The 18660-nt window shown below is 42.7% G+C and overlaps 1 protein-coding gene across 2 annotated transcripts in view; it reads right to left on the minus strand.

Moving 5' to 3' along the window:
• Positions 1–18660, minus strand: part of LOC102452024 (high-affinity choline transporter 1-like) — a 41568-nt gene that overhangs the window by 11799 nt on the left and 11109 nt on the right. For both annotated transcript variants that reach the window (XM_075919359.1, XM_075919358.1), the window contains 3 exons: positions 12427–12582; positions 9633–9781; positions 3030–3173 (listed from right to left, as the gene is read on the minus strand). In XM_075919359.1, coding sequence (XP_075775474.1) covers positions 3030–3173; positions 9633–9781; positions 12427–12582 — 449 coding nt within the window. The remainder of the gene's footprint in view (positions 1–3029; positions 3174–9632; positions 9782–12426; positions 12583–18660) is intronic.

Raw genomic sequence — 18660 nt, forward strand, 5'->3', positions numbered from 1 at the left:
TATTTGGTCCTGCCATGAGGGCAGGGGACTGGACTCGATGACCTCTTGAGGTCCCTTCCAGTCCTAGTATTCTATGATTCTATGAAATGGACTGGACCTGATAGTATGCATCAGTACAGCTCGAGAGTAGATAGAGAAATGTATATTTAGTCACAACCATGTTATTGTTCTTTGGTTTTTGTTTGGTTAAACTTCTCCATGTGCTTCCCCAGCTCCCCATTCACTATATCTAAGCTGCACCCAGAGATACTGTTTCTCTGTGTTTTAGTTTTTTTTTCTCAGTTGCTCTGTAACACCTAGTAACCAAGTATGCTTTATTAAGTATATCTTTTTGTTTTGTTAGTAACAATCACCTTTTTTAAGGGGATGATTTGATTCTTGCATCGTGGAAAGTAGCAGGAGGTTTGTGTATGTGTGCCCAAAACTAAGAGGTCATCTATCAGAGATTGCATTTTGTTTTCTGTTTTTCTTTAAGCTCTCTTGTGGTAAAAGAGCTTGGGGGCGTATCCCTCTGGAAGATGTTCAAGCACTTCTTCCTGGATTTCAGAAGAAGGTTTTTTTTGTTTGTTTGTTTTTATACTTGTTGGTGGAAGCCAGGGAATCTGTGACCTTGGGGAGGTTTTTTTTTATCAGAAGCCTATAAAGGCAAGGTGTTTAAGGTCTCTTTCAGGCCTCCACCTTCTGCACTTGACTGCCAGAGAGGGGAACAGCCCTGACAACACTTCTGATTCATGACAAATGCTATTCTGATGAAGGCAGTTCCTCCCTGAGTCCAGACAATAGCAGAGGTTACTGCTGCTACTGCAGTCTTGAGGCTGTAATATTCCCTCTGGCTGTCACTCTGTCCTTTTGCAGGGAGGATGGTTGTAGAACTGTAGAGTCACAGATCCATTATCCTGGTTTCCATTCCTCTGTTGGCTTGCCTCCCTCCTACCCCATTCCGTTCCATTACAGGTAGGAAAGATCCCCTGAAAAACTGGGCATCTGTGGTGGGGCTTCCTCCATTCGGTAGCAGAACTGCCCTGGTTCCATTGTCTTTGTGGGAAAAAGATCAGGAGTTTCTTTGCCAACCACAGAGAGTATCTGGCATCAGAACTCCTCTGTTGTCATTTATCATTTATTATTTTTACAGCACCTAGTACACAGGACAAATAAGACTGGCTCTACTCCCAAAGACCTTATATTCAAGATTTAAACATGAGCTGAGGATAATAAACTGTCTGGAGAAGGATGGGCTGAGGCTGGACAAAAGTCACAGCCCTGTTCATCATTCAGTGTTATTATTGCTTCTTATTTCTTACACCTGTTTCATTCTGGCTCATTGGTTTAGGGGAATTAATCTTGGTTTCGGTCTGAGTGATTCCAGGTTCAAATTAATGATAAGCCCTTGTTTGTTTAGTTTGGAAAAGAGAAGACTGAGAAGGGACATGTTAGCAGTTTGCTAATATCTAAGGGTATGTCTACACTAGCTTGGTAGTTCGAGCTAGGTAGGCAAATGAAGCCCGGGATTTAAATATCCCGGGCTTCATTTGCATCTTCCCAGGTGCTGCCATTTTAAAATCCCCCTTAGTCCAAACTCCGTGCCCACGGCTACACACGGCACAGAGTAGGTAGTTCGAATTAGGATCTCTAATTCGAACTACCGTTACTCCTCGTTCCGCCATATTTAAATCCCGGGCTTCATTTGCAACTCCGGTTGCCCTCATTTGCCTACCTAGCTCTAACTACTGAGCTAGTGTAGACATACCCTAAAAGAGTGTTACAAGGAGGAGGGAGAAAAAATATTCTCCTTAACTACTGGTGATAGGACAAAAAGCAATGGGCTTATATTGCAGCAAAGAAAGTTTAAGTTGGACATTAGGAAAAACTTCCTAACTAGCAGGATGGTTAAGTACTAGAATCAATTGCCTGGGTTGGCCATGGAATCTCCATCAATAGAGAAATTTAAGAGCAGGTTAGACAAACATCGGTCAGGGATGATCTAGATGCAGCTTAGTTCTGCCATCAGTGCAGGGGACTGGACTTGATGACCTATTAAAGTCCCTTCCAATTCTATGATTCCTTGGCACATTCACTCCTGCTGTTGAATGAGTGAGTACAGGAGAAATGGTCTGGCAAAATAAGAACAAACACAACCTTTGTCTGGTGCCTTCAAGGGAATCTGAACCAAACATTTTTGGCAAGTTGGAAATGAAAGAGAAGTAGATGTTTAATAGTTTTTCTTTTGCATTTCTAGGTTCTGTCTAGGATCTAAAGTAGCCAGACAACAATATGGTGAATAAGGTTCTTCTAATGGCACTTTCAGCTTGGTTAGTGGGAGGAGTCACGTTCTCTGTTGTTGTAAAACTCTAGTGATGTCAGTGGTTCTATGCCAGTTGAGAAACTGGCTGGAATGTATATTACATGTCTCTGCAATGCCTATTCTCTTAAAATTGACAGTCCAATTCTACAGTCAAAGTGGTGCAGGTAATTCTGATACACATCCTGATTTCTGGGGCCCATCTGAACTCAGTTTGCTCTTGGTGAGGTTCACTTGACATTAATGCACCATGATAAAGATTCATCCATAAAAAAATCTAAAATTCCAAAGTGTCTTTCTGTGCTCTATTCTACTGTGTAATGCTCAATCTCTATTATTGGGTTTATAGAAAGATGCTTTGTTTTTACTGATACTCTAGGACAGTGTTTCCCAAATAGTGCTCCGCAGGACCCGAGGGTTCTGCAAAGTGAAAGTAAGGGTTCCATGAGAACCCGATCACTCTTCCTCCCAGAGCTGGTCTTTGGGGCGGGTGAGCCTGGTGGTCTCCTGGGACCACCATTTTCAAGAGGCTGCCGGCTGGTGCAGGCTTAGAGCCGGGCTGGTGGGTTTTTTTTCTTTTTGCTTGACAGTTCCTCCTCCCTTTTTTTTTTGGTTGACCAGTTTTCCCTTGAGGTTTTTTTTAAAAGGGGTTCTGTGGCCAAATAAAACTAGGAAACACTGCTCCAGGAGAACTATTAGAAGGAAAGGATGGAGAAAACAAAGATCTTACCACATACAAAAGTTCATCTAGCCATCTTCCAACATACTCAGTTTCCAGTTTGCCAATCCATGGTACTTGATAGAATTCATTAACAGCAGTATAATAGATGCTTTCAGTTGCAGAGTTCAGCAGTGCAAATGGCACACAAGTCCACTGTGTTGAGCATGAAAATAGCTATCAGCAAAAAAGGCTAACGTACACCAGTCAACATTTGTAACTTCTCTGTTTTCCCTATAAACCTGAAATTTCCCCGCTTTATCATACCACCACCAAACCTTGGGATTCACAGAAATCTGACATTGCCGTTAATCTCTCAAATGTAATGTTAAGGATGGTGCTGGTGTGCGTAGACTGAGGCTGAGAAGAGAAAAAACTAGTCCTGTTTAACCTTTCCATTTAAACTTCTGTCTTGTTTTCAAAAGCTCTTTTTATATAGCTCACATGGGAGCGTTGTTCTTTTCGTTTTATAATGTGGGAAGTTGTTTTGCATTGCTGGGGTGCTACAAACCAATCTGCCTTAAATTGGGGAGCATGTTAGAGGACTCTTCCCTAAACCTGCAGAGAGGTTGCTGCACAGGCCCTCTGGGTGTCATACTCTGTTCTAAGACACAGCCTCGCTTAGTCCTGACCCCATGGAGTCATATCCTGTGCAGTTTACCCCAGCTTCTTGATGGCATACATTGCTATGGGGCTGGGAACAGCCAGTGGCAAATCAAAGGGAATCAATCCCATTTGACTCAAACAAACCAGAGGCTGAAATATTAATCATGCAGTCTCCAGCATGAGTAAGCAATGAGGATGCAATTTCCTCTATTTCCTACTGAAATAGATACTGGTAACTTAACACTGTTATAACCCAGAGAGCATTCTCAGTTTATAGGAAGAACTTCCCTCCTCCCTCGCCCCTTCAAGAATCTGGATGGGACTGACTCAATTAGAGAGCATTGTCCTGACCCTCTTTCTCATTGGCACATGAAGCTGCTGTCCTGAACATACTTAACAACTGAAGATTTACTTTTGCCTGAAATTTTTAAGAGCTCAATTTTGGCTATAAGGCCCATGGGGAGGTGGCGATACGAAGACACAAGCCTCGTAGAATACATAACTATGAGGAATGTTACTGGTACATTCCCCGTTACGTTGCACTATTGGGTTGTGTCTACGCTGCACCCATAGCTTGAAATAAACTACGCAATTTGAGCTATGCAAATTGTGTAGCTTATTTCGAGTCAATTTTAAAATAGCTTATTTCAAGATTTGTCACTGTCTACACTGCACTTATTTTTAAATAAATCGCTATTCCAAAACATCCCTTACTCCTCATGGAATGAGGTTGACAGGGATGTCGGAATAGTGAGCCTGGAGGGATACCGAAATAGTGCTGCAGTGTAGACGTAGCCATTCAGGCCTGTTGACAGGGGAGGAGGGGAAGCAGAGGGGGCTACTGCCCCAGCGTCCGGCAATTCAAAAGGACTAGTTGTGCTCCAAGCCACCACCAGTGATACTGTAGCACTGGTGGCTGGAGCTCCGGGCCCTTTCAGTTGTCACCAGATCACTGCCTGGTGTATTCCAGGCAGCTGTGGGGGTCGACTCAGGGAGATGGTGGCGTGGTGCGGAGCTGAGCTGAGGTCTGGCTGCCCCAGCCCCACCCATTCTGCCCAAGGTCTTGTCCCTTCTAGTAGTGCAGAGCTGCCCCCTCCCCCACTACTTTGCCCCAGGCCCGACAAGTCTGTCAGTCTCCCCACTACATATAGTGCCCTCCTTGTCAGAAGCTGCTGTGATTGTACTGTAAGGACGCCGGGAGTTCGGCAGGAGAGACCAAAGACCATCCTCCCTTTTTAGAAGGCAGAGCTCCAGATTTCTGGGGCCGAGCAAGGATCTGATGGCAGGATCCTCTCACTTATAGCAGGATCTGTTTACTGTGCTTTAATTGTTTAAGTACTGTAATGTTAAATATAAACTCTCTGGGCCTCAAGAACACCACCCTGCACAGAGCATCTCTCCTGGCTGGTGTAGATTTGGTGAAGGCATTCTTCGTCCTGCCACTTTGGGAGAGACTGGTGCAGATGTGGGTGATACTTGCATTCTCTGGACACATGTACAGCAGGTATTTCTAGCTATGTGCGTGTGTGTTTGTGGTGCCCAAAGGTTCCTGGAGCTGCCTCCTTCCTCACCCCACCTTCAGCATCCATTCTGGGAGCACAAACAATCTTGCCTAAATGGCTAAAGCCTTTAGAAGGAAGCTGTTTAATTTATAGCTGGTCTTCTGGGTCACCTTAGCCTGAGCTGCCAGTTAAGTGACTGGTGTTAATCTAGCCACCAGAGGGGGCCTATGCTGTGCCATAAAAGCAGTTGGGAGAACTGCATGAATTAAGCCTTGCAGAGTTCAAATAAAGTGTATCCTTTGGGTCGTAGCAGGCTTGCAACATTTAAGAAAAGGAAACTGAAGCCTAAAGTTCCCCACTTTGGCCTTTCTGGGTCTCTCTGCCTGAATTCCCTTGTGGCTATTTTGACTGTTATATTAGAGTAAAATGCTCTGAACAAAATACACGGATGCCAGATTCTGGCTGATGCTATTGCTACATCTGAAAAACTAGAGCCAGGAGTAGTATAGAACACATACTGCAGTGCCCTAAATTTAGCTGCTCCAAAACCCATGGAATCGCATCTCACATCATAGTATGCCAGAATTAGTTCCATGGAGTTACATTGGCATGCAGCCAGCATCAGAGAGAGGGGAGTCAGGCTGCCTGGAGTTAATATTTTGCAATATTGGTGAGTTGCTCCCATGTTGAGCCTTGAAGGAACATTCTGTGAAAGGGATTTGGGGTGGAGCTATGGGGTTGTGTGAGTTTTAGTGTCTTATTTACTACATATGGAATGCATCCTCTTCCCTCTTATTAATCTTGTCATAAGCAGAGATTGTGTAGGCACAACCTATGTCTCTAAAATAGGGAGTAGCTATTTTAAGCAACATGTGCAGCAAGCCAGAATCTGAGCTTTCAGAGTTCCAGTAAGTGGTGCTGTTGTATTCAGTGTGGACACACAGCTGTAATCATGATTGGTTTCTAATTTGCTAACACTGAATACTGGTTTTGATTTAAACAGTTTTAATTTCAGCCTTTTAAGGTCAGCCCATCTAACTTCAAGGAAAAGCCTGTTACAGACCCCTTCATTACAAATTCAAATGCAACATTCTGACAGTCACCTGCTCATTCTGTGGGGATAGTTTTGGATGTCCACAAAAGGCTCCATCCTGCAAACACTGTGGCTGTGTACAGCATTTCCGGAAAATCATGCCAGTCTAGACGTAGCCTGTATGTATGTGAATTAGTCCATTGGACTGCTCACCTGCGTTAAGTTCTTAGTGCTTGTAGGACTGTGCTCTGAAACCCACACCCTTCGTAGACCCCTGTGCCTGCCTGCGGACCACTGGAGCTACATATGGATGCAGCAATCCCACCATATAGAATTCAGTGTAGAACTGGGACGTCAGGCACCTGTCCTACAAACACTTAAGCACTGCACAACTCTAATTGAAATGAATAGGGTCACTCACATGAGTAAAGTCACTGCAATGGCTAGATAATGGCACCGAAAGTACAATTACACATTTTGCAGATTATACCAAGTTGGGAGTGCTTTGGAGGACAGGTTTATAATTCAAAATGGTCTGGACAAACTGGAGACATGGTCTTAAGTAAATACGATGATGTTCAATAAGGACAAATGCAAAATACTCCACGTAGGAAGGAACAATTAGTTGCACACATACAAAATGGGAAAAAACCAGTGGACTGTTTGGGGCAGCTGCTCCAGGCCCTGCACTTGGGGGGGCTCACAGGGCAAGGTGGCCTGGGGGATTACCAGGAGGGGCTGGCTCCAAAAGCAGGAGCTGGATTCACCCCCGCACTCACTAGCAGCAGCAGGAGCCATCGCAAGTGGAACGACCCAGTCCCAGACTGTTCTATTCCGCCATTTCCCAGCTGGGTTGCTTTGCTTCACTACAGAATGGCGTGGAAAGAGGCGGGATGGGACAAAGCAGGCGTGGGGCTTGGGGAAAGAGGGGAAATGAAGAATGGGTGAGGGAAGAGCACGGGTGGGTGGGGACAAGGCCTGTGGCAGAAAGTGTGTGGGGGGGTTGTTCCAGTCCCCACTCCTCCCTAGGGAGGTTCTGGAAATGACTGCCTAGGAAGGAGTACTGCAGAAAAGGATCAGGATGCGGGGGAGGTGGTAATAGTGAACTACAAGCTAAATATGAGTCAACATTGTTGCCAAAAAAGCAAACATTATTCTGGGATGCATTAGCAGGAGTATTGTAAGTGTGACACGAGAAGTAATTCTTCCACTCTCCTCCACACTGATTAGGCTTCAATTGGAGTATTGTGTCCTGTTATGGGTGCCACATTTCAGGAAAGATGTGGAAAATTGGAAAAAGTACAGATAAGAACAGCAAAAATGGTTAAAGGTCTAGAAAATATGGCTTATGCAGAAAGATTGAAATAAACTGTGTTTGTTTAGTCTAGAAAAGAGAAAACTGAGAGAGGACATGATAACAGTTTTCAAATATTAAAAGGCTGTTAAAACGAGGAGGGGAAAAAATGTTCTTCCTAACTTTTGGTGATATGACAAGAAGCAATGGGCATAAATTGCAGCAAGGGAAGTTTAGGTTGGACATTAGGCAAAACTTCCTAACTGTCAGGATGGTTAACCACTGAAATAAATTTCCGAGGGAGGTTGTAGCATCTCCATCATTGGAGATTTTTAAGAGCAGGTTAGATAGACACCTGCCAGGGATGGTCAGATAATACTTAGTCCTGCCATGAGTGCAGGGCACTGAACTAGAGGAACTCTTGACGTCCCGTCCAGTCTATGGTTCTATGATTCTATGTTCTAATGGAATTGAATTGTTTTTTAAGCACCATGGGGCAAGGATTATTTAGTCTTTTCTTTAAATGTTCACCTAACTTTGGGTACCTGAAAACATCATTTCTAAATTTTCCAATGTATGTGTTGTCCCCCCCCATCAGAGTTTGCTGAATTTTGTTTTTTTAATGCCTAAATGTAATTAAATATATTTATTTTTTAAAACTGTACTTTTGTATAATGTTGTTTTGAAGGGAGGGGGCAGTGCTGAGATATTTATGAGTCTAAACAATATACTGCCTGAGAAACCTGTTGCTGTTTTAATGCTGACATTCAGAAAAAGCAGTGTTCCAGCCTTGCAGAAAGAATAATTGTTTTCTAATAAATTCTGACTTTAAAGTGGTTTCTGGCACTCATGCACATTCTGGTCTGGGGAAACATCTTGAAAAGACTTGGAAAATTTGGTCTTTTGAGGAATTAACCTAAAAACTATAACACTACAGCCTCATAAAAGAATGATTGTTTACCCTGTGCTCTGCTCAAAGCCTCATTAAGGTTTTTACGTATGATTTATGCTGTTTTGTAATTCCTTTAGTAAACCAAAAGAAGCTGCTTTTGAGGAAAAACTTGCCAACTGTCTACACTGGCCACTCAAATTTCCGCAAGAACACTGACTTCCTACTGTCTGAAATCAGTGCGTCTTGCGGAAATACTATGCTGCTCCCGTTCGGGCAAAAGTCCTTTTGAGCAAAGCTTTTGCGCAAAAGGGCCAGTGTAGACAGCTCAGATTTGTTTTGCGCAAAAAAGCCCCGATCGCGAAAATGGCTATCGGGGCTTTTTTGCGGAAAAGCGCGTCTAGATTTGCACGGATGCTTTTCCGCAAAAAGTGCTTTTGTGGTAAAGCGTCCATGCCCATCTAGATGCTCTTTTCCGCAAATGCTTTTAATGGAAAACTTTTCCGTTAAAAGCATTTGCGGAAAATCATGCCAGTCTAGACGTAGCCATGAGTATTGGTCTTAATTAGACATACTGAAAGATCCTTGGAGCTTGAGAATGTGGGTCAGACTCTGATCTTAGTTACACCCAAAATGTATGAGGCCAAATCCTGTTTTGGACTGAGTAGGTTTATTTTCAATGGGATTATTCCAGATTTTCATTGATGTAAGCCATCAGAATCTTGTGAACTATGTGTGTGTCAGCTGCTTTTTCTCAAAGGAGCATGAACTTGAACTATTACCTTCTGTTTGGATTCAGCTGTTTTCTGAGAATTCATTAATTAGCTCCTTTCCCCTCCCCCCCAGGCAAATTCCAAGGTTTCTGAGCTGCCCGGGATGTAAAACTAAGTCTGTCACCATATATCATAGTCATTAAGGATTTTATGGCAATTTCACAATAGTAGCAGTGTTAGTCCCAGTGACTGGGTCAGTTCCCAGTGGGGCAATTAGTACAATCGAACTACATTCATCCTCTCTCTAGTTTCAGTTTTAGCTGGTGCTTTCTCTTTTTCTCCGAACCATTGTGTAGTGTGGGCATATACTGTTAAACAGTTGCCACCATCTGCTCTAGAAGGGCTGCACTGGAATGGTGGGTAAAATGGGATTGGTTTTATGTCTCTGTTTCACATTCTGTATGCAATGTCCTGTGGAGCAAAGGTTACTTTTTAAGGGTTTTACTTACATTGTTATTTAACCAGGCTTTACCTTGTCTACACTTCACTTTAAAATCACAGAAATGTATAGGTCTTACCAGGCTGACCATCATAAAAACCAGCTGTATCACATCAGTGTAGGCAACTGAATTTAGTCCTCCCAGTAAAGTGTAGAGTACAACAGTAGATGCTGAAATGATGATTGCTAAATAGCCTCTGATATCCAAGATCACACTCATTGTAGCCCCTGCAAAGAAAGACAGCTTTATACCTATACACACGTGCACACACACACACCCTGCAATCAGTACTCCCGGTACAAGCCAAAACTCAGTGCAAGGAGTCTTTATGCAAATAATGGAGCAGAAATTATCATATAGTTGAAAAATATATTTTAAATAACATGGTGGGTTTTAAAACCAAATATTAGTCCTGTGGCACCTTAGGATATGTCTGCACAGCAGCGTTATTCCGAAATAACAAAGAGCGCATCTACACTACAAGCCTTTATTTCAAAATAATGTTGAGTTGGAGGACTTCTTACTTTGACTCCTGTAGCCCTCATTTCATGAGGAGTAAGGGAAGTCAAAGGAAGAGTGTTCTTCCTTTGACTTCCTGCAGTGGGCACAGCACCAAAAGCTGAATTAAGTTATTTTGACTTAAGCTATGCAATTGACGTAGCTAAAATTGCTTAGCTTAATTCAACTTTTGCCCTGCTGTGTAGACATGCCCTGAGAGGCTAACAAACAAATACATGTTGGCTACATCTACACTGGCCCCTTTTCCGAAAGGGGCATGTTAATTTCACAGGTCGTAATAGGGAAATCCGCGGGGGATTTAAATATCCCCCGCGGCATTGAAATAAAAATGCCCGCCGCTTTTTTCCGGCTTTTAGAAAAGCCAGAAAAGAGCATCTACACTGGCCCCGATCCTCCGGAAAAAAGCCCTTTTCCGGAGGATCTCTTATTCCTACTTCAAAGTATACCATACCAGATGCTTGAGAGGAAGATGGAAGAAAACTTGAAATTGTGGAATGTCTTGCTCATATGGAAAGGTCCTTAACCCTGCCAGTTGGAGGCTGACTAATGTCTTGCAGTATGAGGCTTATCCTTTCAAAATGTTTATTTTTTGGAAAAAATCTCTTTATGAGCATGACGCTAGATATATTTGATATTCATATCTAATTATTTTCTAACTCTGGTTAAGCTCTGGTCCTCAGTGATATCTTGTGATAATGAGTTCCACAGCTTAAATGCACATGGGGTAAAAGTATTTCCTGTTATTAGGATTTCATTTGTTGTCTTGAAATTTCAATTTCTCCTGTATTATGGAGAGGGAGAATAGAAGTTCTTAACCTACCTTAAAGTCTATGAGACCTACCTTCTTTAGATCTTTCATTAATTTTGTTTGCTTTTATCATGTCCTTGTTTATTCCCTTCCCCTTTGGGGTAAACAATCTTTTCATTCTCTCTTCACAGGTAATTTTTTCCTGGCCCTTAATTATTTTCATTGCTTGTCTCTGAAAACTCTCTTTCTAAGTATTCTTGGTAAAAACATGCCAACAAACTGTTCCCGTTTTTCTATCTCCCAAGGTAATACTTTTCTACATCTCAATTTTTCTATTTCCTTTTTTGTCACTTTCTCTGGTCACTCTCATTTTCTGTCTGTCATCTGCTTCCTCATCTTTATGCTCCTGTTCCCACCTCTTTCACTCTGTCTCTCCTATTTCCTCCTCAATCCTCCTTTCTCATTTCTTTAGCTGTCCACTTTGTATCCCCCTCTGTCACTCTTCTTTTCTGTTCCCTTCTCACATCTTCCGTCTTCGTCTCTCTTTTGTCCTCCCTCAGCTCCTCTTTCTTATTAAGACTTCTGCCACAGCTTCCCCTTTCTTTCCTAATGATAATGACCAATGTCACTGTGTTAAGAGCACGGCTGTTTCTCTGCTTTCCCCTCTCTGCTTCTCCATTGTGTCATTTTGTCCCCACTTTTCTCTCCCTCATGGGACCACACCTGTGCTGTAGCATTCAGAATCCAGCAGCTTGTAATACACTTGGGCTAGCTGCCACTTTGAGGAGAAAGCAAATTTCCCTTTATTATCATGCTCTGAGAGAGGGGCACATTGGACTAACGATTTCCTACTGATGTCAAAGGCAGGGTTGCACTGGGTGGAAGTATGCAGTAGCTAAATGTTTTTGTCATTATTTGTTCAGTACCTTATCATCACATTCAGCATCACCGAGGGGGACAGGATTCTACCTTTAACATCAGAGCTATTTCGACCCTTTGTCATTCTTCCTTTTCAGTCCTCCTTTTCCCTACCTCTCTTCCTCTCGCTCTCCATCACCATTTTTGTTTAATTGAACCCTGAATTTTCCACTGGGAACAAAACTGTTTTGATGGGGAAATTTTGCCCTGCCCTAAGTCACATTGAAAGTTTCCTTCACAAATATGAGGGCTACAAATCTACTTTATAAAAATATGAACGCTTAAATTCTGCCACATCTGAATGTGTCATATGGGGCCACAACATGTTATAACATGAAGGTAGCCAGATGTATGTCACCCTGGCCCTCGGGGAACTGCTGACCAACAATAGAACAAAATTAACCCCACCCTTATATTAAGTAAAACACTACAGTATTCTTTCTGCACTAGTAGTCCAAATACTCTGCAGCAGTAGTTCATATAATCCACCTTACAGTTGCATCTTTTGTGCACAATATTATCAGATTTTTTGCTTATTTCCCTATTATGGCTTAATAGTTGCATTCTCTGTGTATCTGCATAATCACTATAAGGATCAAGAGACTAATTACTCTAAAAAAAGCTACATGATGCAAGCGGAAAACGAAGTCTGTTCTGAATGTGTGCATGTATAAGATTTATACTTACCTAAAGCAGAAAGTATAGCTGCAAACCAAAATACATCTCCTATCAATGTTGGAAGAAAGAGAAGGGTTCCCATAGTGTTCCCATAGGTTTCTTGGAGGGGGTCCATCATTGTCACATAGCTTTTGGACCGCATTGGCTTTACAAAGAAGAGGCCCCCTAGCAAAAACCAAATGGCAAGGTGAATTATTTTAAGCAGCCTAAGAACAAAAAAAGGATGGGACCCTATTGTGCTAGATGCTAGATGCCATACAGCCCTGGCCTCAAAGAGCTTATAATTAATCTGAATAGACAAGAAAGACAAAGGATAGGAAAAGAGATATAACAGGCAGAGTGAACAATATGGTGGCTGCAAACTGCATGGTAGTTTTATTATTTTAATGCATTTTAATTATGCATTTAATTATGCATATATTATCTCCTGGTCAGAACTATTCCATCTTTCTAGAGGACATCAGCATTGAAACTAAGAACAATCCATTATATTATATCCTTTCATTAACATTTTCCTAATACAAAATTGGATGATTTCTCCTTTCCTCCCCCAACACATTCATAGGGCACTATACCAAGTTGTTGTTTTTTTACTATAAGCCCATAATTACATTGATTTTTCTTCAGAGTAGAGATGAATATAACTTAGATAGGGCCACGATAAGGTGGGTGCATAATTGGCTGGATAACCGTAGTCAGAGAGTTGTTGTTAACGGTTCTAAATCCTGCTGGAAAGGGATAACAAGTGGAGTTCCTCAAGGGTCTGTTTTGGGACCCGTACTATTCAATATCTTCATCAATGATGTAGATATTGGGATAGAGAGTACTCTTATTAAGTTTGCAGATGATACCAAACTGGGTGGGGTTGCGACTTCTTTGGAGGATAGGGACATAATTCAAAATGACCTTAGCAAGTTAGAGAAATGGTCAGAGGTAAACAGGATGAGGTTTAATAAAGAGAAATGCAAAGTGCTCCACTTAGGAAGGAACAATCAGTTCCATACATACAAGATGGGAAGCGACTGTCTAGGAAGGAGCATGGCGGAAAGGGATCTAGGGGTCATAGTGGACCACAAGTTGAATATGAGTCAACAGTGTGATGCTGTTGCAAAAAAAGCAAATATGATTCTAGGTTGTATCAACAGGTGTGTTGTAAGCAAAACTCGTGAAGTCATTCTGCCGCTCTACTCTGCACTAGTTAGGCCTCAGCTGGAGTACTGTGTCCAGTTCTGGGCGCCACATTTCAAGAAAGATGTGGAGAAATTGGAAAGGGTACAGAGAAGAGCGACAAGAATGATTAAAGGTCTAGAGAACATGACCTATGAAGCCAGGCTTCATGAACTGGGCTTGTTTAGTTTGGAAAAAAGAAGATTAAGGGGGGACATGATAGCGGTTTTCAAATATCTAAAAGGGTGTCACAAGGAGGAAGGCGAAAATTTGTTCCTCTTGGTTTCTGAGGACAGGACAAGGAGTAATGGGCTTAAAGTGCAGCAGGGGAGGTTTAGATTGGACATTAGGAAAAAATTCCTAACTGTCAGGGTGGTCAAATATTGGAATAAATTGCCAAGGGAGGTGGTGGAATCTCCCTCTCTGGAGATATTTAAGAACAGGTTAGATAGACATCTGTCAGGGATGGTGTAGACGGAGCTTGATCCTGCCTTGAGGGCGGGGGGCTGGACTCGATGACCTCTCGAGGTCCCTTCCAGTCCTATTATTCTATGATTCTATGATTCTATGAAAGACTAGTTTAGAAGCTCAGAAAGTCATTGGTGTGTGTGTGTGTGTGTGTTTGAATGTGTGTGTGCACACATAGAAACCGAACATGACAAGAGCTTAAAGTTGACTCCAATCCAGAATTTTTTAGATCGTCCATAATGGTACTAAGAGGATATATGTGAATATTAGTCATGGAAGAAATCCAAACCATGGGGACTCAAGAGACTACCACCCACCGCAAATGGTGGAGAATGCAGACAGTTTATGCCTGATTCCCAGGGAAGGAGGGGGAACACAGAGGGAGATAGAGCTCAACAACTCTGAGCAAGATGGAGCCTGAGCAGTGGGGTAAGTGTCTAGTGGAGCTGCAGCAGCAGCAAGTGACTCAGCAACAGCAGTTCCAGCAGCAATGGATCACCTGAGAGCAAGTTCACATGATGCAATGGCAACTGCTGCTGAGGAAGATGATGAACCAGCAGCAGGAGTTCCACAGGGAGGTGCACAATGGATTGTGCCAACCCTTTGCTCCTCAGGAGTCCCTACAGAGCCGCATGCTACCATAGTGAGTCCACTCCCTACTACCCATGAAGCAAAATAAAATGGACCAGGCAATGACTCTGAGGTCTTTTAAATTATCTTTGAACATGGACACCTACCTGTGGGTGCTCCAGGATTGGAGCACCCACAGGATAAATTAGCAGGTGCTCAACACCCATCAAGGTCCTCTCTCCCTCTAGCACCTCTCGCCCTCTGGCATCCCTGCAAATAATTTCCTAGCCCTCCCTCCCAGTGCAGCATTCAGGATGCTCCAGGAGGGAGGAGGAGGAGAGGGAAAGGGGTGCACTTGGTATAGGAGGAGGGACAGGGGCTTGGAGAAAGGGGTGTAATGGGGGTGTGGAGCAGGCTCAGGAAGAGGTGGATGGGAGGGCTTGAGAGAAGAGATGGAATTGGGGTGTGGCAGGAGCAGAACAGGGGTGGGAAGAGGTGGGGTAGAGGCGAAGGGAAAGGGTGAATTAGGGGTGGGGCCTGGAGCAGAGTGGGGATGTCAACAGGGTATGGTTAATGGAGAGTTTTCTAGAGGTCGAAAAGGCCACTAGAGACTGAATTCCTCAAGGCTTCTTCAGAGTGGTAACTCCCACTTTGAGGGTTTCAGCTTTGGAGTTGTCCTCCAGGATGCTCAGGCCAGCCCATAGACTATGGAAAGAAGGGACAGGAGGGTCAGGCATGGGCATGACACTACCAATGGGTCTGGGCCCAGCTGTTTGAAAGTGCTCCTCCCACACAGCCTTTCTGTGTGTGCTTTAGGTGAGAGAAAATTGCTCCTTCCTGCCCTGAGTGGCAGCTGTGCAGCAGCAAAGGGACTGCTATGGCCCCCCTTCATGCCTCTGTCTTTGGCTGAGACACCCATGGAACATAAGAACGGCCATACTGGGTCAGACCAAAGGTCAATCTAGCCCAGTAGCCTGTCTGCCAACAGTGGCCAGCAACAGGTGCCCCAGAGAGGGTGGACCGAAGACAATGATAAAGCGATTTGTCTCCTGCCATCCCTCTCCAGCCTCTGACAAACAGAGGCCAGGGACACCATTTCTATCCCCTGGCTAATAGCCTTTTATGGACCTAACCTCCATGAAATTATCTAGCTTCTCTTTAAACTCTGTTATAGTCCTAGCCTTCACAGCCTCCTCTGGCAAGGAGATCCACAGGTTGACTACACGCTGTGTGAAGAAGAACTTTCTTTTATTAGTTTTAAACCTGCTACCCATTAATTTCATTTGGTGTCCTCTAGTTCTTCTATTATGGGAACTAATAAATAACTTTTCTTTATCCGCCCTCTCCACACCACTCATGATTTTATAGACCTCTATCATATCCCCCCTCAGTCTCCTCTTTTCTAAACTGAAAAGTCCCAGTCACTTTAAACTCTCTTCATACCCTTTCCAAGGCCAAAATATCTTTTTTGAAGTGAGGAGACCACATCTGTACACAGTATTCAAGATGTGGGCGTACCATAGTTTTATACAGGAGCAGTAAGATATTCTGTGTCTTATTTTCTATCCCTTTCTTAATAATTCCTAGCACCCTATTTGCCTTTTTGACCGCCACTGCACAGTGTGTGGAAGTTTTCAGAGAAGTATCCACAATAACTCCAAGATCTCTTTCCTGATTTGTCGTAGCCAAATTAGCCTCCATCATACTGTATGTATAGTTGGGGTTATTTTTCCCGATGTGCATTACTTTATACTTATCCACATTAAATTTCATTTGCCATTTTGTTGCCCTATCACTTAGTTTGGTGAGATCTTTTCGGAGTACCTCACAGTCTGCTTCTGTCTTGACTATCCTAAACAGTTTGATATCATCTGCAAACTTTACCACCTCACTGCTTACCCCTTTCTCCAGATCATTTATGAATAAGTTGAAAAGGATTGGTCCCAGGACTGACCTTTGGGGGACACCACTAGTTACCCCTCTCCATTCTAAAAATTTACCATTTATTCCTACCTTTTGATTCCTGTCTTTTAACCAGTTCTTGATCCAAGAAAGGACCTTCCCTCTTATCCCATGGCCATGTAATTTACACAAGAGCCTTTGGTGAGGGACCTTGTCAAAGGCTTTCTGAAAATCTAAGTATACTATATCTACTGGATCCCCCTTGTCTGCATGTTTGTTAACCCCTTCAAAGAACTCTAATAGATTAGCAAGACATGATTTCTCTTTACAGAAACCATGTTGACTTTTGTCCAACAAATTATGTTCTTCTACGTGCCTCTCAATTTTATTCTTTATTATTGTTTTGACTCATTTGCCCAGTACTGATGTTAGACTTACCGGTCTGTAATTGCCAGGATCGCCTCTAGAGCCCTTTTTAAATATTAGTGTCACATTGGCTACCTTCCAGTCATTAGGTACGGAAGCCGATTTAAAGGATAGGTTACAAACCACAGATAAGAGTTCAGCAATTTCCCATTTGAGTTCTTTTAGAACCCTTGGATGAATGGCATCCGGTCCCGGAGATTTGTTAACATTAAGTTTTTCTATTTGTTCCAAAACGTCCTCTAATGACACTTCAATCTGGTACAGTTCCTCAGATTCATCACCCACAAAGGACGGTGCAGATTTGGGAATCTCCCGAAAGTCCTCAACCGTGAAGACTGAAGCAAAGAAATCATTTAGTTTATCTGCAATGGCTTTATCGTCCTTGATTGCTCTTTTTATATCTCGATCGTCTAGGGGACCCACAGGTTTTTTAGCAGGCTTCCTGCTTCTAATGTACTTAAAAAACATTTTGTTATTGCTTTTTGAGTTTTTGGCTAGCTGTTCCTCAAAATCTTTTTTTGCTTTTCTTATTAGATTTTTACACTTGATTTGACAGTGTTTATGTTCCTTACTATTTATCTTACTAGGATTGGACTTCCACTTCTTAAAAGATGACTTTTTGTCCCTCATGCTTCTTTTACATAGTGGTTAAGCCACGGTGACTCTTTTTTAGGTCTCTTGCTATGTTTTTTAATTTGGGGTATACATTTAAGTTGGGCCTCTATTATGGTGTCTTTAAAAAGTTTCCATGCAGCTTGCAGGGATTTGGCTCTAGTCATTGTGCCTTTTAATTTCTGTTTAACTAACCTCCTCATTTTTGTGTAATTCCCCTTTTTGAAATTAAATGCCAGAGTGCTGGACTGCTGAGGTGTTCTTCCCACCACAGGAATGTTGAATGTTATTATATTATGATCACTATTCCCAAGCGGACCTGTAATGGTTATCTCCTGGACCTGATCCTGCGCTCCACTCAGGACTAAATCGAGAATTGCCTCTCCCCTTGTGGGTTCCTGCACCAGCTGCTCCAAGAAGCAGTCATTTAAGCCATTGAGAAATTTTATCTCTGCTTCTCTTCCTGAGGTGACATGTACCCAGTCAATATGGGGATAATTAAAATCCCCCATTATTATAGAGTTCTTTATTTTGGTAGCATCTCTAATCTCCCTCAGCATTTCAATGTCAGTATTGCTGTCTTGGTCAGGTGGTCGGTAATATATCCCTACTACTAATTTCTTATTATTGGAGCATGGAATTACTATCCATAGAGATTCTATGGAACATGTTGATTCATTTAATATTTTTATTACATTTGATTCTACATTATCTTTCACATACAGTGCCACTCCACTACCCATCTGGCCTGCTCTATCCTTTCAATATATTTTATATCCCAGTATGATTGTGTCCCACAGACATGCCTATTATGTCAATCTCCTCCTTTAATACGAGGTACTCTAGTTCACCTATCTTATTAGTCAGACTCCTAGCATTTGCGTAGAAGCACGTTAAAAATTTGCCACTGCTTATTTGTCTGCTCTTCCCTGATGCATTGGATTCCTTTATATGCAGTTGTTTGTCTGCTCTGGCCCATGGTTTGTCCTCTCCCCTCCTCTCTTTCTGACAACAGCTTAGAGAATCTCTATCAATGGATTCTTCTCTAAGAGAAGTCTCCATCCGATTTACGTGCATCTCCACATCAATCAGCTTTCC

This window comes from Pelodiscus sinensis, chromosome 1 (genome assembly GCF_049634645.1).
Source record: "Pelodiscus sinensis isolate JC-2024 chromosome 1, ASM4963464v1, whole genome shotgun sequence".
Lineage (NCBI taxonomy): Eukaryota > Metazoa > Chordata > Testudines > Trionychidae > Pelodiscus > Pelodiscus sinensis.